Genomic DNA, 27,630 nt, shown 5'->3' on the forward strand with positions numbered 1-27,630 from the left:
TCAGTAAATAAATATCAGTAAAGGTAATAGTGTGAAAGAGTTTTCAGGAGCATTGGTCCTGGGTTCAAATTCCAGGAGGATTCTGTGTTTATCTTCCCCTGAGCACACACTACACAGAAATGAACACACAGAAACACAACTCCCACCAGTTCTCTAATCACACCCCCGCAAACACAAATCAACAGTTATCATCTGAATGCAAATGCACAGAAAAATACAACTACATCAAGTTCAGAAAGAGAACGGCTCAGGTTATAGTAATGCTCCTTTATTGTGATATAAGTGAGCCTTTACATTTACACGACGTACTGTGTCTCAATTTGCATTCCATTCCCGTAAATAAAGAAACCCTACATTCTACCTGTTGGGTAAAAGTGCTGAGAGGAAGGAAGTTAAAGGAGAATAAGATCATGACGATCAGTTTTATTAGTGTAGTCCATTCATCCATTTTCTAATATCTTCATCCAATTCAGTGTCTGGGGGAAGCCCCACCTATCCTGGCAAGCATCTGGTACAAGGCAGGATAAACCCTGGACAGGATGCCAATCCATTGCAGGACACACACAGACAGACTCACTCACACCACAGCCAAAAATCCCAGAAGCCATTTAACCCACCAGCATGTCGTTGGACTGTGGGAGGACCAGAGCACCCAGAGGAAACCCACTCAAACCTAGGTAGAACATGCAAACTCCACACAGACAGCACCCACGGTCCACATTTGAAGCCAGGGTCCTAGCGCTGAAAGGCAGCAATGCTATCCGCTGCCCCACCATGTGTAGTATGTTCTGCCTCCTGTAGTAGTGCTTTTTCTTGTGTAATACAGGTTTCACCTGTTGCAAATACAAAGATGACTTCTTGTCATTCAGTTTTGTACACCAAAGGTTGAAACAGATGTATGTATACTGTATATATATTTGTGATGCAGCATGATCTTCTACCTAATATGTAGAGTAGCCATTGTGTGAAGACAATAGGATTAAGGGAAAATGTGACCTCAGTACACATACCCTCTGCCACACAAAGACAGGCAAGACCCAGGGTGTTCCTGATGCCTGCAGGTGACCCCTCCCTCAGATGCAGGCTCTCCTCGACAGCTCCCTGCAAAAATGCCCCAGTTTAAGAGACTCTTCCATATGCAGGTCCTGTGCCAGGAAAGGTTGGGTTGGTATCCTAAATGCCTGGACTGATGATTTCACAGTGCCGAAGTGTGTCCGAGTGACAAGGCAAAGGGCACCACCAGATTAGTTTAACCCCCCCACTCGCATTACAGATGTAGTGTTTTTTGTTTATTCAGCAATGGGAGAAAAAGTTAGAATGTGATGGCTTTGCCAAGTGTGTGCTTAATCTTTTAGATCTTGACTTTGTTCATGTGCTTTAGTTTTATAATTCAAGGCTCAAGTTTTCTCAGGTTTGGCGAATCATGAACAACGATTGAGAAAACTCATGTAAGAGCCTTAAGTAGCTTTGAGATTGTAAGTCTGAATCGAGGCAGGGTCATATAGAACCGTGGGTGGAATTCCATGCATCCATCTATCCCTTATCGTAAAATCAGACGGGGCCTATCCCAGAAGCACAGTAGGGTACAATGCAGGACTGAGAGCACATGACAGCCCTTATGGGCAGTACAGTGTGTCACTCCAATGCAGGGCCACCAACAAAAGGAGTTTCCAATTACCAGCTAAGCCCAACCACACCATCATCGCTTTGGGTTTTGGGAGGTAATACCCATGCAAATTTGAGGGGAGAGGGTGCATGCAAACTCCACACAGGTTCCCCAGTCAACGATCTAGCTCAAGGTCCAAGAGCAGTGATGCAGCAGGTCCTGTTGCCATGTCACTCTGCCACCTGGGATGATGGCTGTAGCTCCATTCAGCTACATCAGCTCCATCCAAGAGTCTGGATCTTCCTGTGCCATGCTTTTTGAGGCCTGCAAGACTGTGCAGGTGAAGTGAGTCTCTCATCAGAACAGGGAAAATGACACACAGGAGCAGAATATCCAGCCCGCCTCAGTCACTCTGCAGCTGGGCCTCTTCAAGGTGCTTTTTGGAGATTCCCATTGAATTACCTTCTGAAATGTGGTGAAGCAGCTGGTTCTAAGCATCCTGGATGCCTTCGTATGAAAGACCCCTCCAGTATCATCAGTTTTCTGGCATACAAAGAGAATGGCTGGCTCCTTCTGGTTGACCATGTCCTCTATGTTGCCAGATCTACACATGATCAGGAAATGGGAAAATGTGGGTCTTTGCTCGAAACGTAGAGCGGATGTTGAAAGCTGGAAATTTGTTTTTTCGAGATCCAGGCATTTCTTAATCTGGTACCTGGGTACAGAGCCGTGGGTGGACCTGGCTCAGTGCAGGGAGGCATTCTGTTGGTCCTTCTCCATGGTCCTGAAGGAGCTGTGGGCGAGCTGGCGATGGGGGTTCAGTACTCTGTACACTCTCCTCAGGACTGCCCTCCTCAGCAGTATGTAAACCCAGGGGTCCAGGATCTGATTCCAGGAGGCCATCCGCACCCCCAGGAACACCAGCCACTGGTAGTGCCGCAGGTCATAGTCTGTGCCGCTGAAGGACTTGCTGACTGAGAGAGAGATGAAGATCTGTAGAGATGACAGAGGCGGCAAATCAGACAGGGCATGAGTGAGGTCCAGTGCTCAGATCTCATCTCAAAACAGGTGAGATCCAATCACAATCAGTAAAAAAGCTGGGATACTGCCTTTCAATATCAGTGCACATTTTCCTATATCTGAATGTAACCTTTGAATACAACTTTTTCAACTCAGATGGGAAAAGAGTGCTTTTGCTATTGTTTCCACTGGAGGGAGACTTTGATCTACGTTGCAGGGTAGACGTTGATTAGATTAGTTACAGGAAATCTAGTTCTAATGCTGTATTTTCTCTTGTTACACCAAACGCAAACCAAGAAATGTAGGCAAAAGCACTGGAACAAGGAAGGATGGTACAAAAAATTAATAGTTAAAATGGAAATTATATCTGTATTATATAACTATTGTGTTTCAAAACAATTCTTTCTGTTTTCCCATTAATCCTTAATAAGTCATACGGAATGTTTCTACAGATGGCTCTATTAGGTAAATATTGTGGTAGTTCTCAGAAGGAACTGAAAGGTAACGTGAAGTTTGAATACCTTTGAAAATGAAAATAAAACACTGGTCACCACCCTCTTATGATTTTACTCTGAAGGGAACAGGAAATAGCAGTTTGTTGAACAATTCCATCCAATTTTATCATCCTTGTTCCTGTATGATTTGGCTCATAGGGGGCACCTCTTTACAATGAGAGTTGTGGGAAGATGGAACAAGCTACCCAGCCATGTTGCTGAAGTTGAAAGCAGCTTCTTTAAAAAAAACAGCTGTCTGAGATTCTTGGATTCATTAACTACCAACTGCCAAAAGGGCTTGATTTGCCAAATGGCCTCCTCTCGTTTGTAACCTCCCCTATGCTCTTGTACTTGGAGCAGGCATCTCTTAGCGGTCGCCTTCACAATTTTAATGAAGAAAGAAATGTGAAAATCATCAGAAAATGTGATGATCTCTCAGGGGTAAATTTGGGCTCATATTTTGTCGTGATAGAATTGGTGAATAATTGGTGTCTTGGGTTATCCCCTCCCCCTGTCCCCCCACACATCAGATCACTCACCAGAAAGGGGCTCCAGCAGATGCAGGACACCAGGGTGATGCCAGCCAACTGGGCCATCATCTCAATGTCATGGGACTGGGTGCTGTGCTGACGGGCACCAGGCAGCTTCTGACTTCCCCCCAGCCTGGCCTGCAGCAGAGCCAGCCCACTCAGGGAGTTGCAAAGAAGGGAGAGACACAGCGAGGCAAGGCCCAGGCCCGAGAAGACCAGGGTGAGGCCTAGATCTGCCAGCGAGAGAGTTCCATGGACCTGCAGAAAGCACCAGGTGTCTGGGAATTGTCGGGAATACCTTCCTACCTTGGCCAGGGGCAGGGCAGCGACCAGGAGGGCGAGAATATAGAGGAGGGCCACTGCCAGTTTGGCATGGGTAGATGTTACTGCTCTAGAATGAAGCAGGGGCCTAGTAACACCCACACAGCGCTCCACAGCCATGGCACCACTGAGGAACAGCGGGCACAGGCCGAAAAACACCATGCAGGCCCCAAACAGCTGGCAGAAAGCCCCCGAACGGTCCACAGCTGACCAATGCATCTTGGCCAAGTAAAGCCGAAGTGCAAAGGCGCCTGGGATGATGTGCCCTACCAGATCGGTGGCCAGCAGTGCGCCAACCAAGAGCAGGAAGGTGGTCCTGGATCGGCGGCGGAAGCGGGCATACGATTTGACCAGGATGCCCAAAGCAATCAGGTTGGAGATGGCGCCCAGGGACATGGTGAAGCAGGGCATGGCAATGGAGAGGTTGGCTTTGGGCTGGCTGGCGTTGAGAGCTGGCAGTGGTGAGAAGGTGGTGGAGTTGGGCCTAGGGTAGAGAATGGACACGGGTGTGAGCTCTGCGGTTCGGTGTGCCATTCTGTGGTACAGTGGGAGGAGCTCATGCCACGAGCCATCTGAAAAAGGAGGAGGAAGGCAAAGTGAATAGAAATTTTTGAACAGATATTGTGTGAGAGAGAAAACAGTCTTATCAACAAGCATGATACATTTTCTGTGTTTATTTTCAAGTAACATGCCTCCTGTTTGACTAAAAGCACTGCTTTTCAAAGCAATCCGAGTTCTAATTAGGTTCGGAAAGGAGTGATTAATATAATCTGTCAGTGGCCTTCCAGTTACAAATAAAAGAGTACCAGTTAGCAGCTTGCTCACAACATGGCCTCATGAGCAAGGAGCCTTGATTTCTAATTATTAACTCTTCAGGTTTTCAATTGTCAGGCTGGATCAGTTCACAGTAAGTTTAAAAGGTGCCTGATAAAAATGCAGACTACTTCAAGTCTTAACTGTATATCAGATGACATGACTTGTCGAGTCAATCGGCAGTAGTAATAGATCGTAAGGTCTCGACATTCAATGGAGAGAGCCTTCATAAATAGTCAAATTCACATATAACCAAGTCAACCCCTATAACATTGCATAATGTACTACAGTACATACTGTATAATCTATACTTAAAGGTCTAATGCATTGGCTATAGGTTAATTATGATAACACTGACCAACTAAAACAAACAAAACAGTAATGAGCTAAAATAAACTAAACAAATCACTCCTCTGTGTCCAATGGATGCCTGCTCATTTTCTGCTTGATTAGCCCACACCCACTGTGAAAAAGGCAATAATACTGTCAGAGAACCTGTAAAGTCATCTCCAGTGTGTCATTCCTCATGTTGCTGACACAGAACCTGAAGTGTCTGTTACAATAAAAAAACAGACCACGCTGAGATGTGGATGTTGGGTACTTGTGCAGGCAGCAAGGAGAGGCTTGCTCACATGCTAGATTTGTCTTGGGGTTTGAGTTTGACATGGAGCTAATCTGAAAGTTTTGAAAGTTGCAGTTAACCTTCAACTCGGTTTCATCCCTCTCTGCTCTTCTTCCATCCAAGACTGCGTCGTCCAAGACCGAGTTGTGAATAAGCAAATGCGCGAATGTTAAATTTCACAGGTGTCGAGACCCACCTGTATTTCAAAACAACACTGACTGTATATGATGAAACAGAATGTAATCAGTTTCCCTACCTACCACTTACTGACCATTGAGTTTGTTGTTCCTGTTCCTTAAAAAAAATCCACTTTTTTAACCCAACATTCTTATGTCTTGCCAGTTACTATAGATCTTGGACGTTCCCATGCTATGTTAGCTCATAGCTACTTTGCCAGTTTTTGAACAGCAGTTCAAAACCAAGAGGGCAAACAAAAAAACAACCTAAAATATCCCAGCGCTCTAACCAGAATGGTACAGCATTTCAGGCTGTGGAATTCCAATAAGACTTGGGAACAAAACAGGAGCAAGAATTGCTCTTTTTCTACTTTCCCAAGAATTGGAAAAATAAACAGAACTCCCAATTACACAGATAAAGCGCAAGTAGAGCACCCAACTGGGATGAGTTATCCATCATCTTTAGTAGAGATCAGATAAGCCATGGCGTCAGCCTTGTGCCAGTGTCCTGTTGCTGTGGTGAGAGTGCCCAATTGATTCTCTGAATTAAAAGACAGCCACCTGGATTCAATCAGTTTATGCTGGATACCTTATAACTAAGGGTAAAGCTTATCTGCTCTCCCAGACAGTGATTTGCCAAATACTACCTTTCAGCACCATTTTAAGGCTCCACTGAAGAGTTATCCTCAAACAGACAAAAAAGTGTCACTTACACAGTTATAGAAAGCATGTAAAGAGAAACACACCGGTGCCATACAGAACCGTGCATATACGTGCTTGCTATATACTTATAATATACTTGCTATACAGAACTGTGTGCCACCTTTATCCTTCACATATAACAATTGCTGGCTCCGGTTTGTGCTTTATAACGTAATTTTGTTTTTTAATGCTAAGTCTAGCGATTAGCCTAAATTAGAGGTTTGCAGTCTTGATGCTCCAGGTTCTACTGTTGTTTAATACCAAATGAGTTCTGAGTTCTGTATGCTCTCCTTTTGACAAATACTTATTTGAATTAAGTTCTTTATTCAAAGGATGCCTGAAATCAAAAGATAAATCATGCAGTATCTCCTTGACACTAGATTATGGGGCTCCAGACACAAATCCAGGAATGAACGTGGCCAGATTGCAGTTACTTGCAGTTACTGCTTCACAAAGCAAATATCTGGAATACTGAATTACCGTAATTTAGCTTCATGCCAGAGAAAAGTAATTAACATATTTATCTGTAGAATCGAGATGCATGACTGCCCTATACAGCAAGGGAATTCTAGTATAATAAATCCAAGCAAATTAATTTACATTTCATTAGCAATTGAAATGAAGGACTCAAGTTCCAAATACTCCAGTATTGCACTATGCAAGAAGAAACAGGCTTCAGATGCATTTTAATACGGTCAGTGCCGTTGTTTGAAATGCACAAGGACTTGCAATGGGAATTTAAACCTCCAGAGTGATGTCACTACAATCCTACAATACTTGCTGGCAAGGCTCACTTGACGTCAGCAACTGATTGAGATTGATCTGAATTTTAACACCCTTGGAGTTCAAGTATGTTATGTATGTTAAAAGCATCATCACAGTCACACCGCCAGCCGGAGATAAATGGTCTACACCCCCAGTAAATGTCCAGTGTAATGAAAAACTCGTGAGGTACTTGGTCCCTAGGTCCCTCACAATGGGGTTAAGATCTGTTATACCCACATTGTCTTGAACAAATCACTACCTAGCAATGCTTTCCCCATTGCACATGACCATAAAATAAAATGTATTTTTGTGACAAATTTCATACTCAAAATATCACATGTGCACATCACACTACAATCTTGCAAATTTGCAGAGTTTGCAAATATCATTCTACAGATTATAAATTGAAGTTTTTCACCATTTGTTTGTATAATAAAAATTCTCATTAAAAAACTTTCTAATTGAGCTCCTTACAAAATACTTTGGCTTAGTAGGAGATTTGTTAAGGATTTAACAGACACCATGTCTACTGCAGTGCCTATCTGATATCTGAGGGTATTCATCTTTTTAACCAAATTTGAAATTCTCGAAGTTTTCCCCAAATCTGGCAGCTTAGTGGGGGCTAGATAAACTCTAAAAACTGAAAGAATTATTTGTGATATATGAATGGATTACAATTACACTGAAGGCCCTCAAAAACCCAATTAACTCTCCCATAAAAGTATTCTCAATATAAATACAATGCTTTAGGATTTTAAGAGCCTTTGCTTCTTATTCAGAGTATTTCTCAGCCCATAATGCATGAAGAGCTGGAGTTTTGGAAGAAGTTTTTAAGAAATGTTTAACAAGCTCAATAGTTGGTATTGCCCAGGGGCCCTGGGTTCAATTCCTTGGGTGGGATCCGTGTGGAGTTTGTATGTTCTCTCCATGTTCCTATGGGTTTCCTCCGGGTACCCCAGTTTCCCCCTGAAGTCTAAAGACATGCTGGTACCGTAGGCTAAATGTAGTTTAAAATGAAAGTTTAGGAGGGATGACAGCAGCCGAGCTCAATCAGACTTGACTGTCAGTAATTCACAATCACTTCTGATGTCATTTCCTTACCTAAAACATTATAAATACTTTGTGTAATCCCCTTCTTTCCATCTTTTTGCATCCCACCTCCACCCCGTCTCCATCTCTGCAGCTGCCCCTTAGTCACTCCTCACTCTTCATGGGGGTCCTAGCCCCCTCGTCCACTGACCAATAGGTTAGTCCCTAGGCGAGCGGGTTAAGCCAACTTTTGTGGCTAAACCATCCCATAAACATTTAATTACACTTAATATTTAGGTGTTGTTATTCCTAGGGAATTGGCTGCTGGGAAGATTGGTCCTGGTGTGAGTGTGCCCAGTGGTGGACCGGCATCCTTTCCAAGGCCTTGTGTCTGTTGCTTGCCAGGATAGGGTCCGGCTCCTCCATGATCCTGTATTGGATATGTAACAAATTCATGACCTCACCAAACCCATTTTTATTTCAGAATCAAGGTACTTGCTTGCGGCTGTACTTACTTGCTCTCTGTCTGTTTGTTAGTGGGTCAAGTCAGTTAGAAACTGTGCCTTTCTACTGCTCCAGTATCATCCCTGATAACACAGTTTCATATCAGGTACATGTTTTGCTAAGCTCCCAAATGTGAGTTATTGGTTGGTGATTATGACAGAGAGGCAATCAATATGGCCTCTTAATTACAGCTTTGGCACAAAGGGAATGGTCGAGCTAAAATTTGTGCCGGTGAAAGATAAGATATAAGGCAGTAGGAGTGGTGGCAGAAGTGTGGGCTAATGGTTTGAGAGGAGACACAAGGAGGAAATGGGGGTAAGCGGTTCGAGCTGAAACACTGGGAGATTGAGAAGGAGGGAGACAGCATGGATGAATGATTAGATCTGAGAAACTGAAAGAAAGCAAAGAAAGCAAGGTTACTATTATAGGTGAGGAAAATATGGAAGTCAGGCTGTTTCACCTGATGGTTGGGACAGAGGAATGTGGACAAAGGAAATGCAGCAGTGAGGCCCAGCTGTTTACACTAGAGACTTGCAAGAGACATGAGTGAGGGAGGAAGCCAGTTTGAAACAGAGTGCTGGGGTGGCACTACAGCAATTTACAGGCTGGAGGGGTGAGCTGAGGAGCTAGGAGAGAGTTAAGGTGATGATTCAGTCAGGCGCCAGCCAAAACACAATAGAAGAAGCCATCAGCAACAGATTGTTCCTCTATATACAATAGCCTGGGAAGATTTTATATGTGCATCACCTGAAAATTAATTTCATAATGCATGCTGAGGAATGAATTTGAGTAACTGAGAGAATATTAGCAACCTCTATTTAATTGTCTTTCTCTTTGTTCTTCCTTATTAATATCTAGGCCTCTGAACAGTTTCTGATCTGATGTTTTAAAAAGCAATGTTTTTCTTGTGAGGTAAGGGCAAGCATGACAGATGGAGAAACATATCACTTAGTCACTTCTTGAATGGATAAGCTACTGAGCAGACTCCCGTCAAGCACTACACATTGGAATTACAATCAGGGGCTCTGCATCCCAGTGTTATAACCTGCTCCTGATTGCTTAATCAGGTTTCAGTGCTACAAAGACTCTGCTTGCTTGGAATCAAGATGTCTTACACAGCAGACCTTCAAAATGTATGTACACTGGGCACCAAATCTGCAGTGCAACAAATAGGACAAGGATGGGTGATTAAGCAACAGACAACCTGCCAAAACCTAAATGCAACCCATTTACAGATCCCTGCCTATTCAAATGAACAGCCTCAGCATAAATAGCACAGCTGTGGCTAAACACCATACACAAAAAGGAGCAAACACTAACCCACCTGTGGTGGCCTGACCTTCTGCATCCTGAGGATAAATATATAAAAAATGTGAGAATATTGGGGGGAGGTTATCATGCTTTTTTCATAGTTTCGTCTAGTTGGAGGTACCCATCTGATTTCGAGCACCCCAAGATGGGCTTTTGTGTGGCTGTTAGCAGCGGGAGTGGTGCACCCCCAGGGGTATTTTGAGTTTGGTGCACCATGACGACTTTATTTCAAAGCTCCACTGGAGCTAATGGGTGCATAGCAGGTTGTTAAACGTGCACTCACACTGCTATGAGATATCAAGAGAGGAGAGATTGCTGCCAGTGCCAACTTTCATTTCCTCTATTTTTATTTTATTCAGTGGACACTAAGTTGGCAGCAGCCCTTTTTCTTGGGTTTGCAGATGTGAGTAGAAAAGTGATGGCTATGATAAAACAAGATCATTCTAAATGCTGACACTGCAATGGATGAGAGGTTGATACCTGCAGATGATGCATTGTGACGCTTCAGAATTCAGTATAGAGGCTGACATCTCTTGAAGATGGAGTACGCTTCACCGGTGTCCATATTTTCACAGCTTCCTTTGTCACATAGGAAGACAAATGTGACAGTACTTTGTCTCCTGGCATTTTGTTTCTTTTGCCCCAGGGATTTGCCAGCCTGTATGCCAACTGAAACATTCTCTGAGCAAAGGAAGCCAGCCTGCAACATGGAGATTTCCATATTTCTAAGAAAAGATGGATGGCAGCTGATGTCTGGGCAAAGAAAATCATTCTTCAAGCCTTTCACAAGGCATCATTCTGAGTAATTCTGAGCTTTCTTTCACAAGGAATTGATATCCACACAGGGGATGAAGCTGAATAGCTGGGCTGTTCTATTACTTTAGGTCAAGCACTTGTGTAGATAAGGTCAGGAGAGAGACTGAAATCCTCTGTCTCTTTGCGGAGGAAAGAAAATTGGGAAACAGTGCCTCTGTCTGTAGATTCTGCCCACAACATGCCATAAGTGAAACTGTAGTGCTTCATTTGAATACAGTCCACAATATTCCTTCATAAAGGCATACAGTACCACAATATAATATATGTTGTGAATGACTTAATACAGTATATAGAATTCAGATACATTCATCCCAATTTTCATTTCAATAACCACTTAATCCAGGGTTGTGTCGAGACAGAACCTAACCAGGGTGACAAATGGCACAAGGCCAGATACCCCCTGGACAGGATGTTAGTTCATCGCAGGACACACATACACATACTGGACAGACACTCCCTCATGCATGAAGATATACAGTAGAGATGCCAAATTAACTTTCACTGTATGTTTTTGTTGAAGGAAACTATTGCAGGGGCAGCACACTGTGGTTAGCATTGCTGTCTTGTAGTGCTTGGGCCCTGGGTTCTATTCTGGACCTAAGGTGCAGTCTGCTTGGGGTTTGCATGTTCTCCCCATATTCCTGTCCGTTTTCTCTGGGTGCTCCAGTTTCCTCCCACAGTCCAAGGACATACTGGTAGGTTGATAGGTTTCTGGGAAAACTGGCCCTGGTGTGCGTTTGTGTATATCAGTTCTGTATTGATTGGCTTAGAAACACCATTCTGTCAAAGAGTCTACCAAGAAAGGCAGTGAAGGGCTAGACTAATAGAGAAACAAGTCAGTGTAGATGGCATCCATTAGTCATAAACTATGACAGGAACACACATTAGGAGCCTGTCGTAAAATATTGGTGCATTGATTGCAGCCCCGAAACACTATTTTCTTCCTGTCTGCTCTAAAATGTTTTGTCAATCTGAAATATTCATGACCGAAGAGATGCCAATCCATGGAGCTCTCATCCAGCACCGTGTAAGTTCAATTCGGCTCCACTTATTACTGAGCACCCTGATAATGTTAACTTCTACAGAGCTAAGTAAACGTCATTTTCAGACAGTTAAGCAGGCAATGTGTCCAACCAGCAGCCAGTAGCCATATCACCCTGCAACTCACAACTGGCAACCCACTGAAGCTAAGTGGGTGTGAGCCTGGTCAGTACCTAGATGGGAGACCTCCTGGGAAAAACTAAGGTTGCTGCAGGAAGAGGTATTAGTGGGGCCAGCAGGGGGTGCTCACCCTGCGGTCTATGTGGGTCCTAATGCTCCAGTATAGTGATGGGGACACTATACTGTAAACAGGATCCTTCCGATGAGACATAAAACTGAGGTCCTGACTCTCTGTGGTCATTAAAAATCCCAGGGTGTTTCTCGAAAAGTGTAGGGGTGTAACCCTGGTGTCCTGGCCAAATTTCCCATTGGCCCTAACTAATCATGGCCTCCTAATAATCCCCATCTATGAATTGGCTGCATTACTCTGCTCTCCTCCCCACTGATAACTGATGTGTGGGGAGCGTTCTGGCGCACTATGGCTTCCATCGCATCATCCAGGTAGGGCTGCACATTGGTGGTGGTGGTGGGGAGTCCCCATTACCTGTAAAGTGCTTTGAGTAGAGTGTCCAGAAAAGCGCTATATAGGTGTAAGAAATTATTATTATTATTAAACTAGCCATTTAGAGATCGTTTGGAACTTGGAACTCATTTCGGGGGTTTGATCAAAGAAATGCACTGACTGAATTGAGCCAGGTCTTTCGAAAGTGACCTGTATAACAGCCTGGATTATGATGTTCGGGGTAAAATTCAGGGGCTCATAAAGTAATCAGAAAGTGTGCAAATCCTGCATTTACTTCAATATCACATTTCTACTGCCTGTAACAGAGTCAACACATTGCTTGAACTTAATATAAACATCATTATTCTCTTTGGAAACCGGGTCGCAGCTGAATGCTCCAATACAGATTTAGCATTACCCTCAATTTTTTTTTCTGGTTGGAAAAAAAAACCAAAACTGCCATATGACAATTTTAATCATTTCGAGTGCCTGATTCTTCTTTCGCAGTGACTTTCAGGAAGTCATCTCTGTCTAGGTTAAAACAGCAGTGATAATAAAGGCACCCTTCTTGTTGCCGACGATAACAGTTTTTATGAGGTATTTATCCCCTAGGGCTGCAGGGAAGCTCTAAAACTGCCTTATTCTTGAGATTGCATGTCTTAGATTTGAAAGGCTGTTGGAAAGCAATTTAACTTTACCTTCCATTCTTTTGACTCTGGTTTTGCATGTTTCTATTGCACTACTGTACATACATAATCCTGAAATTTGAGTCCTGAGGCATACCACTGCCATACCTAGGCCACTGGGTCAGGGCAAAGACATTATAAAACAACTTCATAGCCTCCTACGATTTTCTATTCTGTCAGAATGATTTTTCATTTTCTTCAATCGAGGTTCAGACTAATCCATATCTACTGTCTGCAAAATGAAGGATAAAATAAAAAAAGAACACAATACTGCATAGCTGTGAAGAAAAGAAAGTGTAACCTTCTAAATTTAATGATAAATTTTTGACTTGCTAATTTTAGTACTTCAATGCTAGAAGTACAGTACGTTTTAAACTGTACTGTCAGCCTGTGTCATGGACTGAAATCATAGTGCATTTTGGAGTACAATTACCCACTTGGACTTTATCTGTCTGTGAGCAATGTTGTTAGGAATGTTAGTGTCACCTGAACATTCAACCATAAATGTATGTAAAGTAGTTAATAGTCATCTGGAGCAGAATGTCAGCAGATGAAAAAAGATTTGATTATAGCCCAGACTACTTGCTTTGAATATTTATTCATTACCTGGCTACCTGCTTCTAAAGCTATAAGTGGTACTGTTAAGTTATGCCCTTGTTTTAATTAAATTGCAGATAACTGACGATGATAGAACAAGATAATAAGCATTCCATCAGCAGGTTGAAATGTTGGAGGTAAAATGTGAAGGTTAAAAACAAAAAGCGGCAACAAACATGTCAGCGAGTGTGCCATTGCTTTTGGGGTGCAGTTTAAAGAGGTTATTCGGTCACCAGTCTTGATTTAAATTATTGTTTCCTGTATGCATAAATTAAACAAGGTTAGGAAAAGGAATAGAAAGCTGAAGCTGGAAGACAAAACCCTCACAAAGAATTGATATGAATCAAGAAAAAACTGGCCTGCTTGGCCAGTGAGGGCTGTGCAAGCCTCTGAAAATAACATAAGGAAGTTTAAGAAAAGCAAGCCAATGACCTCCCATCCTACAGGCTTGCTTACAAGTAACTAATTGATCTTTCTCATTTCATTTGTTATTTTATGCTTATTTAGCCAACTGAAAACAATTTCATTTCTCATTTGAAATAATGACCTGGAAAATGCCCATGTATATAGCTTTTATACATTTTTGACTGCAGTTTCTTGCTGAGGAGTTAAAGAGCCCTGTCCCACTTGAGATGTGAATCCAGTGTCTACTGGTCCACACTGCTGCCCCAGAACCTGAAGATGTCACTACCTGCCAAGTGATCTCATAGGTAATATTTCTGGAGCTCAGGCCACACAAGGAAGGAGCTTGCACTGGAAAAAAACACAGGTGGAGGCATTTCTAACATACAGGAGAGCTTTACTGCAGACAGAATTAGCTTTGTGAAATAACTTTGTTGTGCTCTATTTCTCATTTCACTTAGTAATAGAATAAAAGAGAAAACTGAAGAAATTCCATTTGTTAATAGCTAGGCATCAAATGTATTTGAATAAATGTTTGTCATTATACCCTTTTAAAGATGCATGTCAGCACTCTATTGGCAGTACTATTTTGAAATTTCAGGCTTAGAACAAATCAGCATTGCTAAATGCATTTCAAACCACAATAAAAGTTAAATGTGCACAGTAACTTGTTAAACCTCCAATAAAAATAAAAATATAGACAAAATTTCCAGGTTTCAGCAGTAGCTGTGATTCAGAACGAGGCAACAAATCTTCAAGTGACTTGTTGCGGCCTTATTACTTGTAAAGAAGCAGGCTTGTGAATACATCTCTTTTAATCCAATAGAAACATTGGTTTTGACTTTGAGATGATTTTGTCGACAAATGCGACTTAGTTGTTAAATGCATGTAGATCACGTTGGGACATTTCTGTGGTGAAATGTCTGCTGCACAACCTATACTTATTCACTTGTACATCACATTACATTAGTCATTAGAGTGACTAGTGAGCAGGAAGGGCCACTTCACATTGCAATTTGTGGCAACTCAAATGCGAATTTGCGACAACATGGTTACTTAGAGTACTTTCACAAAGTACATTTTTTCTATAACGTCAATGAATTTATTTTGTTACCAAGATTTAATAACTGGTCTGAGAAATTGGGACTGCAGTTCCTCTTTAACTACTCCCCTTCAGCTCTCTGCCAGACATTAAGCAATATTGGAGGAAGCCTGAAAGACATTTCCATTACAGGATAAGTCCAGTCTGGCACTAACCTATCATGTAGCATGACATTAGTAAAGATTAGAAATCGTCAAGATTACAGATGTGTTTTTTATTTAATGTCATCCAAAAACGAACATTTATTCACTTCCAGACATGATAGAACACATTCAAGTGCTCTATTTATTATAAGCACTGTTTTGTACTAGCAGTCAGCTTCCCAGTGTGATTTTTGTAGACCATGGATAATTTGCCAGCTCTTCTGTGAGTGCATCAAGTTCTCCAGACTCTTTTAAATTTGGTGCATAGATTGTCAATAGTGTAGTTCAGTTTGCACCTTTCAGTGGCCTGAAATACCCCAATATATTATACCTGTAGGTCCATTACAGAGTTCTCAACCACAATTTGCTTTAAATTAATTGGCTCAAAACAGTAGACTTCTTTGGTAAAAGGCTGTATTACATCATACAATCAAAACTAACAGTTCTTGAGCTAGACTGAATTGCCAATAGCTCGTGTCAAACATTTAACGTTTGCAAGGTGACACAGACTTAACCTAGAGGTGTTAAACAGGAAAATCCTCCAAAACCTTACTTTTTAACAGAACACAAACAAAATACTCTACAATCCCAAGCCACAGAAAGAATAAATGTACCTTTTTCAGTAGTTGTTTTCAGTAGCTGTCGAAGTAGTGATTGACAATTGTAGTTAATGTTCCCTTATTGATATTTTATGGAATCTGAAAACTTCTCAACACAGGCATGTTAAGGGTGGAGCAGTGGCTCTGTGGCTAATGATCTGTGCCTGTGACTAGAAGGTTGCCAGTTCAAATCCTGCTGCTGGAAGAGAAATCCTCCTCTGTTGGGCCCCTGAGCAAGCCCTTTAACCCCAACTGCTCCAGGGGTGCTGTATAATGGCTGACCCTGTGCTCTGACCCCAAGCTTCTCTCCCTGCCTGTGTGTCTGTGTCTCATGGAGAGCAAGCTGGGGTATGTGAAAAGATGAATTCCTAATGCAAGAAATTGTATAGGGCTAATAAAGCAACATTATCATTATCATTTTTATGTGATTTTATCAGTTTAGAGTAAGAACCTAAGGAAAAAAAAACGTGTATCTTATAATCACTGTATGTGAAAATGCTCTTGTTATTATAGATAGTGCATTATTGTGTAATGACGTGATCCAAATTATCATTTGAGTATATGGACAACCTATTACATTGTGCACTGACAGCACCTAGAAGTTATCAAGAGCTCAGCTGGAACTGTGGATTTAGTGTTATTGATAGTGTCCAGCATTGCAGAATGTACTTACTTTCCACTTTCCACTGGAATTAAGTCAGAGTGAAATTTTACAATTTGTACCTAATTTGAACACAATCATTAAAACCATGAGGACTCAGACTTATCCTTAAACATGAGAAACTGTACCATACAATTGATTCTACTACTTAAAACTGAAAGACTTCTAATGATAATGTAGGTATTCTATGACGATTATGCTATCACATAATTATCAAATAAAGTGCACGGTAATGTACTATCTCTTAATAGACACATCATTTTCTCTGAATCACAAAAAATACTTTTTTTTTCTTGAAGGCAGAATTGCGCTTCTGTAAAGTTCAAGTTTATTGTCATTACACTCATATACATGGTATATGGTGTAACGAAATGCTATTTAGCTAGCTCTCGGACATAAGTAGTACAAAGAGAAAACAACAACAACAATACAATTGTATAACAAAAGAAAGACAGAGACAACAGGCAGTGTGCAAAAAACTACAAAAAGGTAACAGGTTATGTGCAAAAATATGCATCAACAGAATAAAATAAAGGGATAGAAATTATGGGTAGTGAGCTTTTGACATGTATGGTAGAGGTAGATTTTCAATGTGTGTTTGGGTTTTTGGTAAGAAAGAAAGGAAGAAGGCACTGTGAGGTTCAGATCATAGGTGACAGGTGAGGTGAGAGTGAGAGTGAGAGAGGCTGGGAATTTAACAGTTTGATAAAAACTGGGGTAAAAACTGTCTCTGAGTCTACTAGTCCGGGCCTGAATGCTACGGTACCATTTTCCAGATGCTAGCAGATCATAAAGTCTGTAGCTGGGGTGTGTGGGGTCCTTGATTATGCTTAGAGCTTTCCTCAAGCACCGTCTGTCATAAATGTCCTGGATAGATGGGAGGGTAACCCCAGTGATGGACTGGGCAGTTTTCACCACCCGCTGTAGGGCTTTGCGGTCAGCAGCACTGCAGTTGCCATACCACACTGTGATGCAGCCTGTCAGTGTGTAAAGATCAACACATGACACCACAAATTTCATAAACAAGAAACAGACACAACACAGTATTAATACTAAAGAGGAATTCACTTTCTTGTTTAAGTCATGCTAAAATGTTTATTAGTAAGCTAATAAACTCATTAGATCTCTCCTATAACAATTTCTATACTATTAAAAAAAACCCAGTCTCCCTTTGAAATCCTCACATATGAGTCAAGCCTGCTTATCTGTATGTTAGTGTCACAGATGGTGACTCCTAAATGCAGGAAATGCTTTGTAGGTTTGTAGGTTTGTAGCCAACTATGCTGTCTAGCAATTCCAAGGGTGTTAGATTCCTCTTTACCCCATAACAGGTTCTTTATATCACCCAGTACCACTAGTGCACAGACCAGACAAGACAGTTCACCTACATACAGTAGTTGCCCTTTTTATTCTGTAGCACTTACAATATCAAACCATGTCTACCCATCACACGGAACCCAAAGCACAAAATATGCACAGGTGGCACACCCTAACAGACTACTGTAAACAAACAACCCTGTCGACCCCAGTTACCAAAACCTAAATATCCCACGGAGCAGTTCAGCATTGCTGGTCTCCAAAAACAAAACATCTCCAGTCCGTAACTTGGTGTGCCTCCTTCCACTGTAGAGAAGAAACTCTGTTTAGTGTTAGGCACCCTCCTCAGTCCAGTTGCCCTGAACAATGTGGTCCTTTTTTTCTCCAAGCCCACCTTCTTTTAGAGGAGATGCTGAAGCCTTCCTCTGCTGCTCTCTGTAGAGTCCCTGGGGTCTGAGTCCTCTCCTGGCTGCTGTAGTGCAAACTGTTTCCTCCAGTTTCTGCTCTCTCCCTGTGTTCACAACTGGGGTTTTTGAAGTCTCCTGAACCAGGACTCATGACTTGTTCTTGGGGGAGTGGAAGTGTTTTTTTGACTGTATACAGATGACCAGGTGTAATGATGCTGTAGAAATCTGACTCTGGGCCAGGGACATTACTCCTGACCTGGCATACGGGAATTTTAAACAGACACCCGTGGTTGTACATGGCTTCTCAGGGCCAGCTGAAAGGTGGTATAACTTTATCAGGAAATAGCCACTGGACCAAAAGGAGAATGGTCACTCATAAACCACCATTCATGGTATTTAACATCAGGTGAACATGGCTGATATCTCTGTAACACTGTTGCAGTTGGGGGCACTATGGGAAAAACACCTTGTGTGCATCTCCTTCAATGCCCCCAGAAATGACCATTTCCTTTACAATTAAGCTCATCTCAAACCTTTATGGGAGGACTCTGTGACTTCTTGCAATGCATTATGTATTCACACACTGTTCCAGAGCCCTTACCTCAGTTGAGTCTAAATTAGAACTCTCATTCCTGTATGCCACCTCGGAGCTGTGCAGTGATTTACGATTGTCTGAACAAGCTCCACAACAAGGACAGACGAATGCACCATGCTATGGAGACATTAGCCATCCTATACAAACTTGAAGTCGACACAGTCCTTGACACCAGTTGTCCCACACCATTGATTTTCACTCTGTGACGTTAGTTGTAAAATTACCATCTCATAAATGGGACTATTTTACTCAATTAAAACAGGGCAGCGGCCCCTGGAGTTTCCCTCTGCACCAGCAGCGGTGTATTAAGAGAGGCAGGAGACAGAGAGGCAGAGACTTTGATTACCCTTTCTAGGTACACAAGAGGCTGGTAGGAGGCAAGGAGTCAAGAGAGTAAAGGCTGCAACTGCTCAGCTTTGGGGTCAGACAAAAGAGAGAGAGAAAAGGGGGGAAGGTCTGCCAATTTCTAGAGGAGGGGAGAGGGGAAATGAGTCAGCAAATTTTGAACACTTAATGTCAGATGCAAAGACTCACAGGCAGCCCAGGGTGGTACGGTCTATTTTCAGTTTCAGTATGCGCTTAATCCTTAGTGGGTCTCACTTGAATCAGATATTAACCCTTCAGGCATAAAATAGACCCTGGTCTGGACACCAGTCCATCACAGGGCTCGAGGACACGAGCGCACCTACAGGAGGACAAATTAGAGCAAATTAGGGTTTCTCAACCCGTTTCACCTCACAGCCGCAGCACTTGTTTAAATACAGTAAGTGTAACAAAATTGCAGCACACTTCCCAACCTATTTACACGCGTCACAGGCACAATAGCGCTACTATTTAACAATCTTAACAAAACGTATTTCATGGTTTAATCTGAGCTTGCTTCAGAAGTGATGTATCTTGGCAGGAACTGATAACAATGAAACGCAGGGCCCTTGCTCAGATTTTCTCAGGTGCTCCGTTTTACGCCCGTCCAATGTGCAAAAACTAAACACCTAATGCACGCGATTCCTCATGAACAGTCTTCTGTATAGAACGTGCAACATGACACTTCCTGCTCAAAACTTAGATACGGAAAGATTCTTTTATTATATACTGTAGCACTGTCCCACATTTTCGTGGCACACGGGTTAAGAAACGCTAAAATAGAGACACCTGCTAACCTGGACAGCATGCCCTTGGACTACGGCATGAACACGGAGAAAATATGAATTCAACAGTTGCTCCGTCTCCAAATTTCATATCCAGAGTCAATAAAAAGTATGGGCGAACACCCAACCAATTTCTAAACGCTTCTACAAATTCATGGTCATGGGAGGAACTGGGGTCTATCCCAACAAGCAACAGGCTCAAGGCACAGTACACCCTGGACAGGCCGCCAGTCCATTACTGGGCAGACAGGCAGAAACTCATACCAAGGACATATTTCCCAGAAGCCAATTAGCCTACTAGTATGTCTTTGAACTGTGGGAAGAAACAGGCGCACTGAGAGGAAACGCACACGTACATGGGGAGAACATACAATCTCCACACAGACAGGACCCCAGGTCTGAATTGAACCCAGTGCCCCAGCTCTGCGAGGTAGAAATGCTAACTACTGCACCACTGTGTATGGGTGGACATTCCCTTATAAAAGTTATTTTCTAGGAATAACAACACCCAAGAAATAACTGTATTGAAAGGTTTATGAAGCATTTTAGTCACAAAATTTGGCTTAACTTGTGTGGCTGAGGTCTAACCTCCTGGTCACAGTGGTCACAGGATGAGGAGACTAGGACTCCCATGAGGAGTGAGGAGTGACCAAGGGGCAGGTGTAAAAGTGAAGACAGGATGGAGGAGGGAAAGAAAGGGAATGTGTGTAATATTTATGATGTTTTAGGTGAGGCAATGATGTCAGGAAAGATAATGACTTATCGACAGCTGAGGCTGATTGAAATTGTTGTAATCTTTTGTAATCCCATCCGAACTTTTGTTATAAACTGCACTTATCGTCTTTTCACATTTTACTGTGGTTTTACCTTACTTTTACAGTGGCTCGTTATTATTTCAATACCATTAAACTTTACTACAATGGATTGTGACAATACCATATCATTGCAGTTTCCATGCTTACAATAGTACATCATGGCACAGCAAATTATATAAAAGAATGTTGAAACTATAGTGAAAATAATTCTGTCTCTATCTTTGATGTTTTCTCTTCTTGTGATTTCCTAAACTTTAGAACCGAGAGCTCTTCAAAAAATAATTACATTTTTCGTTTCTTTGTCTACCCAGTTTGTCCTTGAATGCACAGGTAATATTTGTGGTTTCCTAGAAAACCTGAAATAATGATTTATCCTGTTGTATGGAAATTACTGGCTCTTGCAATCATTACAAAATGACTTCATGAGTTTCCACATAGATTCATAAAAATAATCTCATTTGGTTTAAAGGCTGTGGTGTGCACTGACCACTGACTAGGAATGTGTTCAGGAGAGAGACATGTCAGCCTTTGGACACTCTTTAATCTGTAAGATATCACTTAAATGAGATGACACTTGACAATAATTCAACTGATTTTGACTTTCAATTTGTGTAGTATTGTTGGTGCTTTTCCAGTGCCTAGTGACACTTTACTGTACATTATACATTTACAAGAAGATTGTTTACAAGTGCTAATATAACATATACTTAAAACTAAGAATATTAATATAACTGAGATTAATTCAATGCAGCAGAGCTATTAATTCAACAGACAAGTGCAAAATATTGAATAGTTTAAGAATCTAGAGACAGATTTAATGGTGTAGAAAAATACAATGGATTTTAATCTTCTTTAGTGTAAGCAATTTCTTTGATTCATACCACCTCACAGATCAGGCACAAAAAACACTTAACCTGCTTAAAATTCATGAAGATCTCTATTGCTGTAGAAAGCATTTCTCAGTTTCAGAGACTGGCCTGTTACTGAGATCAAGGCACACACAGGCATAAAGAGAAATGGAGTAGATCTAGCTTTCCAATTAATGTGTTTTGAACAAAGTTTTGCTTCCTTTTTAATGCTACATTCATTGTACAAGAGCTGACATGTGGCAATTCCCTAATGTATGCCCTGTCCAGGAGTATGGCACACCACTGTTTAAAGTCAAGATAGCTTCACAAAAAGTTACTGTACCATCAAAGAGGGACAAAAGCTTTTTGTTGCCAATAAAAAAAAATCAAATGAATATACTTAGCACAAAACAGACAATTATAACCTAAAATATATACATTCTACCTATTCACAACTGGCCTGATTTTGTTGTTAGAATCCAGTAGGAAGTCTAAGGTGACCATGAAATCATTAGTTCCTGAAGATATTGAATAGCTTACATTTGTTACAGCATGAGATTTAAATTTATTGTCAAAGAACACCTAAAAACTGTGGGATTGTGACTCTCCAGGACAAGAATGTGCCAGTATAAATTATGTAACAGATAATTTAATATATATTGCCCCTAAAAATAACCTTTGTGCTATAAATCTGGAGAATTTAGAAACCTATCATCCAGTTAATGTTTGTGATTGACATATATATATACGTACTGCAAAAACATGTAAACTGTTGATACAGGGAAGTATCAAGCATGCCAACATAAGTTTCCTTGAATTGCACACAAGGTTCAATCTTTCACTGAAACTCATGTGGGAGCTTGATGGTGTTTCTGAAGACGGGCTAGGTATACGTAGTGAAATCAAAATTAGCCAATAACAAAAGCTGCTTCAAGCTGAAATGTCCTAACAAGTTACGAACTTGTTCAGTTGGTCACAAAAACACCTCTAGTGTCCTGAGAAGTTGCTGTCGCAATCAAATCCCAGTCCACCATAATCTCATTGAGAGGACATCAAATGTCCACTGTAACAACAGCACGTGGTCATGATCCTCTCTAACAGGCTTCAGAAAGCAGTTGTAACAGTCAAAACACACCTCTACAAATCCAAGGCACCTTCTGGTCACCAGTGCTAATGGTGGCCATACAAGGTCCTCACTTTGAACTCCCTTTAATTGCCCCCTTGAGGTGCTAGGGGGTAACCAAAATGTAGAAGCTGGACATAGGGAAGACTGAGGAATCTACATGGCTTCAGAAATGCTTCAGTCATCATAGATATTGTTATGTGTTTTGTACCTCAGTGAATCACCACTTCATCGTTCTGTGCACTCATTTTCTATGGGACAGTACACATAAAATGAGACCATGTTCTTTGTCTTTCCGTTCCCACAGTCTTAGAACAAGGAACCTACAGATATGGACATAGGAGAGCCACAGTACCTTCTAGATTCTGCTCCAGCTTGCTCATCCTTGCTTCCAGTTAACACACTACTCAGCTCTCGATTCCTTGCCCATTTAGCTCATGCCATACACAAAACATCCCCAAAGGGCAAAACTAGAACTTTCCTGAAGGACACTCAGTGGAATTGTGAAAGGGGGTGACAACCAAAATGAGATCATTCAGGCCCCCATGCTTGCTTAATAGCTCACTGAAGATCTCATGCGGTCTTGATGGATCCCAGGGTATGAGCTTCAAGAGCATGACTGGGTATCAATGGCTTTGAAGCATGGAGAGTACTAAAGCACAAAGAGTGATCTCCAGTCAAGGCCGCAGCTTTTTGCAGTGTATATGGTTTGGCTCCATCTGCTGGTCCTATGTCCTCTAAAGCAGAGGTGGACAATTCCAATCCTCAAGGGTCAGACTCCCGCAAGCTGTACCACTGGAAACTAAATAGGATCTGACATCTTAGACACTCACATTAATTAAGCAAGAAAAGCAGAGGAGAAATACAAACCAGTAGATTACTGGAAAAGTACCGGAATTGTTTCAAATATACCCGAGCAGAATGTGCAAAAATTTTAACCCCCTCTCCAACACAACTATCTAGACTTTCACTTTTTGTTTACAAAGGGGGTCAGATAAAAGCTTGTTCTTAATTAATCCTATAGCATATAGGTAAAGGGACAAATGTGATGCCATTTAAAGTTATTTAAAGAATATTTATGGGGTGATGAGTAATTCCACATGCTGTATTAGCACTGACAGCACAACTCGAGATGATGTCCTTGCAGAAATGAATATAATGAGGAATAGAACAAGAAAACAGTTCAGTACTGTGCATTATCGGGGTTTGGCTTGTCAGCTTGAACTTCTGTGGCGTGGAAATATAAATCTTCAGACAAACATGAGATGAGTCAGACTTTGACATTGTGTGCTGCAAACTAACAAGGCATATTAAATTAATGTGGCTGCCACCTCTTCAATAGATTTGATGCAAATAAACATTACAAGACGTGTATAAATCACAACTGCTGTGGAGCAACAGCTGTATCTAAATCACATAAACTATATGTGATTAAATAAAACAGCGAGTGATATACCAAGAAAACAATGTAGTATGCACATTGGCAAATATTGTCACACAGTCTTTGAGTGTAAGACCTGGGAAGAGCTATTATTCTTTTCAAGTTAGTAGAGAAGTTCTTCACATTTCTGAGACTAATACAAAATGCACACATTTGCTGTCAGGAAATAACTGGAATCTAAGTTTTAATTGGACCATTTTACAGTGATAGAGATAACTTAAAAAAAACCTTTAAAGCAGGTTTTGAAAAAACAAAGTTATGTTTGCCACATTATTTTCCAGTTTCAAAAAGTTCTTCAAACATTAGCAGACCAGGGTTGATCTCAGAATTCCAGTCTGACAAAAGATCCACAGTCCTCAAGGAAATTTAATTACTGATGAAAGCTTTGCAATATTACATATCCTAATGTAATCTGCAATGTATTGTCTTCATAAATGCATACCAAGTTGTATACTTTGCATTGTAGTTCCAGGAACAGAAGGGCAATTCTTCTATGTACTGTACAGTAGGTGTTCCCTTTGTAAAACCTTTCCTGAAGCCAACTAGTTTGTACGGTGAATATACTGCTTTACAAAATGCAAAACCGAAGTCTAATGTAACCAAATAAAAATCACTAAACATGAGATCAAAGTAATTTTGTAATACAATCAAGTTCATTTTTCAAAGTGAAACATGGCACACATGTCAAAATGAATGTTATAAAGTTAGTATGAGGCATGACCTGTCTTAACATTAACCCAATCCTGGCAGTCATGATTGATAGTGCTAGCTTGGTGTGTGCAGATTGATCTGAATGCGTTGGTCCTGCAGATGTCCTATCCTATCTGTCCTAACTGCAACAGTTTCAGAAATCAACAGTTTCAGACTGGCTTGTAGGAACAGAACACCTTGCAGGCTCAAGGTCTTTGCCAGTGTATCACCGAGTAGCGGGATTGGCCTCCATCTGTACCAGAGGTGTTCTTGTGTGATGATGTTGTAATTTGGATATTCTACTCTACAGTATATCATCACTCTTCTATTGTTCAACCAGTTGGCTTGCAAAAGTCAAGACAATGATGTTCACGATGTCGCACCAGTGCCGTCTAGTTCCCAAAGGCAAAATGACACTTATTGGTGAACAAGGCGCTCTGTCACTGTCTCTACCACCATCTTAGATGTTCTGTAACCTACAGAAAGTGGCAGTTTTCTGGCAACACTCTCAGCTGTCAATGGCCTTCATTTATCACAGAGCAACCAAGTAATGTTCATTCCTCAAGCTGGGAATTGATGCATCTTTCATTTTCCTGTGTAAATTATAATATTCTCTATTGGAACATCAATCTTGATCAGCTCAAGTTGGTGATTTCAAATTAGCTCAAATCCCAGACACTGGCATTTTTGCATGAGATCACATGACCTGAACATGGAATTTTGTTATTTCAAGGAGCAATATGACACAAACAATCAATAAACTATCTGATCACCGTTTAATAAGAAAATGACATTATGCATATACAGTACTTAATGAGCTCCTGATGCGAAAGTTAGACTGCTGCTTTTTCTTTCTGCAGCAGGATATACTAGGTTTGGAATGGCGCTCTACAGTACTGTATATGTATCACTGAAAAGCAGTCTCCATTGCAACTGAAGTAGCTGCAGTTCAAAGTACATCTAAAATCTTTAAGCTTAACTGCTGCTCAGTAGTTCACTTCTAAGAAGCTTTAAATGTTAAATGAAGGCCACGTCAAGGAAATGCTAATGCCCATCATTTTTTATCCAGAAACAACACGGATATATTTTTTTCAATCTATAATACAAAATAAGTTTTCTCTCTGTTCCACAGCTTGAAGACTGTAATTTGCACACTGTCAGCACATTGTAATTATACGGTAGATCTTCTGGGAAATTACTGCTGTAACTACAGTTCACCACAGTAAACGTGCACAGAACATGATTTGACCCTGCAATAGTCTGCTTTATCACTCTCCCTTCAGGCTGTATCTTACTATACTACACCTCCCAGCACTCTATCGCTGTTCTGTTATTATTGTGTGACATTAATTAAACTTTATTCAGCTTTTGAAACGGTACACCCCAGTAAATATACTGTACAGTATGACAACTAATTCTACCACCTAGACACATTTACCTTAAAAGTACTACAAACTATATAATCTGTTTTAATAAATCTATAAAGTTTTTGCAGAATTGACTGACGCTTGGCACCTTCAATACTGATACAACAACAACTTTCAAATTGGATTCTGTAGCAAATTCTAGTTTCCCACAATGTGCTTTTTCAGAAAAAAATACCGTTCATGGGATTTAGGGCTGTTTCACTTCTTAAAGACATTTGTAGCCAACCATCATAGCCTCTGTTTCCATCAGTGATCAGAAAAGAAATTGAAAATATGATAGACATTTTGGAAGATAAGGCACTGTAAATAGTAAGGAGAATTAAATATTTCAGAAAGCAGACAGAAAGGCAGGAGAGCAGCTGAGATGCAAGGAGAGAAGTATCTATTCATTCCTGATCAATACTAACCTTTTCTTTCTGCAAGGCTTTGATTTGCCCTGGGGTATTTCTAAATGGTCCGTAAGCTTAAATGCATGACTACAGCATTGAGAAAATATTAATGACTGCCAAAACCTGCCACTGCTTTGTTTGCAAAAGATCCGAACCATGGATTTTCAACATTTCAAAGCACAGAACTTATTCAATGGTCTAATAATAATAATCACAGTCCACCTGAAATCGGTATTCATTGTTTCTGATCAGCCAGAAAATAGTGAAAACAAGCCATGGGAAGCACACGCACACACCTGTGTGTGCTATTCCATTAATAAAATGGGTGAAGTGAAGCTTACAATTAAAAATGATAAATACAGCTTTTACACTGGAAACACAATAGTCATATTTCATCATATTTCATTATACCGTAGCTGTCGCTGGTGTTGAATTGAGTTTGAACTGCATCTTCTACCCTCCTTTACTTACCTGATGACTTTCAGCTGATCTGTAGCAGTCTGTCTCCTGGTTTTTAAGAGCATATTCCTACTGGTAGCCAGCATAGTCAAATATTATCCAGCTGTCAGATTCTTGGGATTTCATTTGCAGGTGCTTACCAACCGGTGGCTTACAGATCACATATCATTATCTCCCCCCTCTCTCTCTCACTCCCCCCTGCTCTCTTTTCTTACCTCCCTGTTCACTCTTCTCTCAATTTTTCTCCGGGTCTTCACCAGACTGATTTCTCACTCTCTTCCTCTTTGCTTCATACAGCAGGTGAATGAAGCTCACACTTCATGGAGCACAGAAAAAAGTCAATTGAAAAAAAGGGCTTGGGTTTGTAAGGGGCATCTGGATGGCTGCCTCACCCTATTACAGCAGAGAATATCCATTCCGAAAGCACAGCTAGGAAAGAACAGCCAGTAACTGCTGAAACTGCACCCTG

The 27,630-nt window shown here is 41.2% G+C and overlaps 1 protein-coding gene across 5 annotated transcripts; it reads right to left on the minus strand.

Moving 5' to 3' along the window:
- Positions 1-247: 247 nt before the first annotated feature.
- ptger1c (prostaglandin E receptor 1c (subtype EP1)) lies at positions 248-27,630 on the minus strand. Of its 5 annotated transcripts, none has more exons than XR_011191136.1 (4): positions 27,377-27,630; positions 3,660-4,543; positions 2,069-2,599; positions 248-1,101 (listed from the first exon to the last, which is right to left on the minus strand). XR_011191136.1 is itself a non-coding variant. In XM_069195885.1 (4 exons), exons 2-3 carry the CDS (start codon positions 4,503-4,505, stop codon positions 2,351-2,353), a joined length of 1,095 nt encoding a protein of 364 aa, XP_069051986.1. In that variant the 5' UTR covers positions 4,506-4,543; positions 27,377-27,630; the 3' UTR covers positions 248-2,210; positions 2,322-2,350. The 5 variants fall into 5 exon arrangements, 3 of the variants coding, with proteins under 3 accessions (XP_069051986.1, XP_006631710.2, XP_015204476.2); XR_011191137.1 differs by having other exon boundaries at positions 248-833; positions 1,011-2,599; XM_069195885.1 differs by having other exon boundaries at positions 248-2,210; positions 2,322-2,599.

This window comes from Lepisosteus oculatus, chromosome 11 (assembly GCF_040954835.1).
Source record: "Lepisosteus oculatus isolate fLepOcu1 chromosome 11, fLepOcu1.hap2, whole genome shotgun sequence".
Taxonomy (NCBI): Eukaryota; Metazoa; Chordata; class Actinopteri; order Semionotiformes; family Lepisosteidae; genus Lepisosteus; species Lepisosteus oculatus.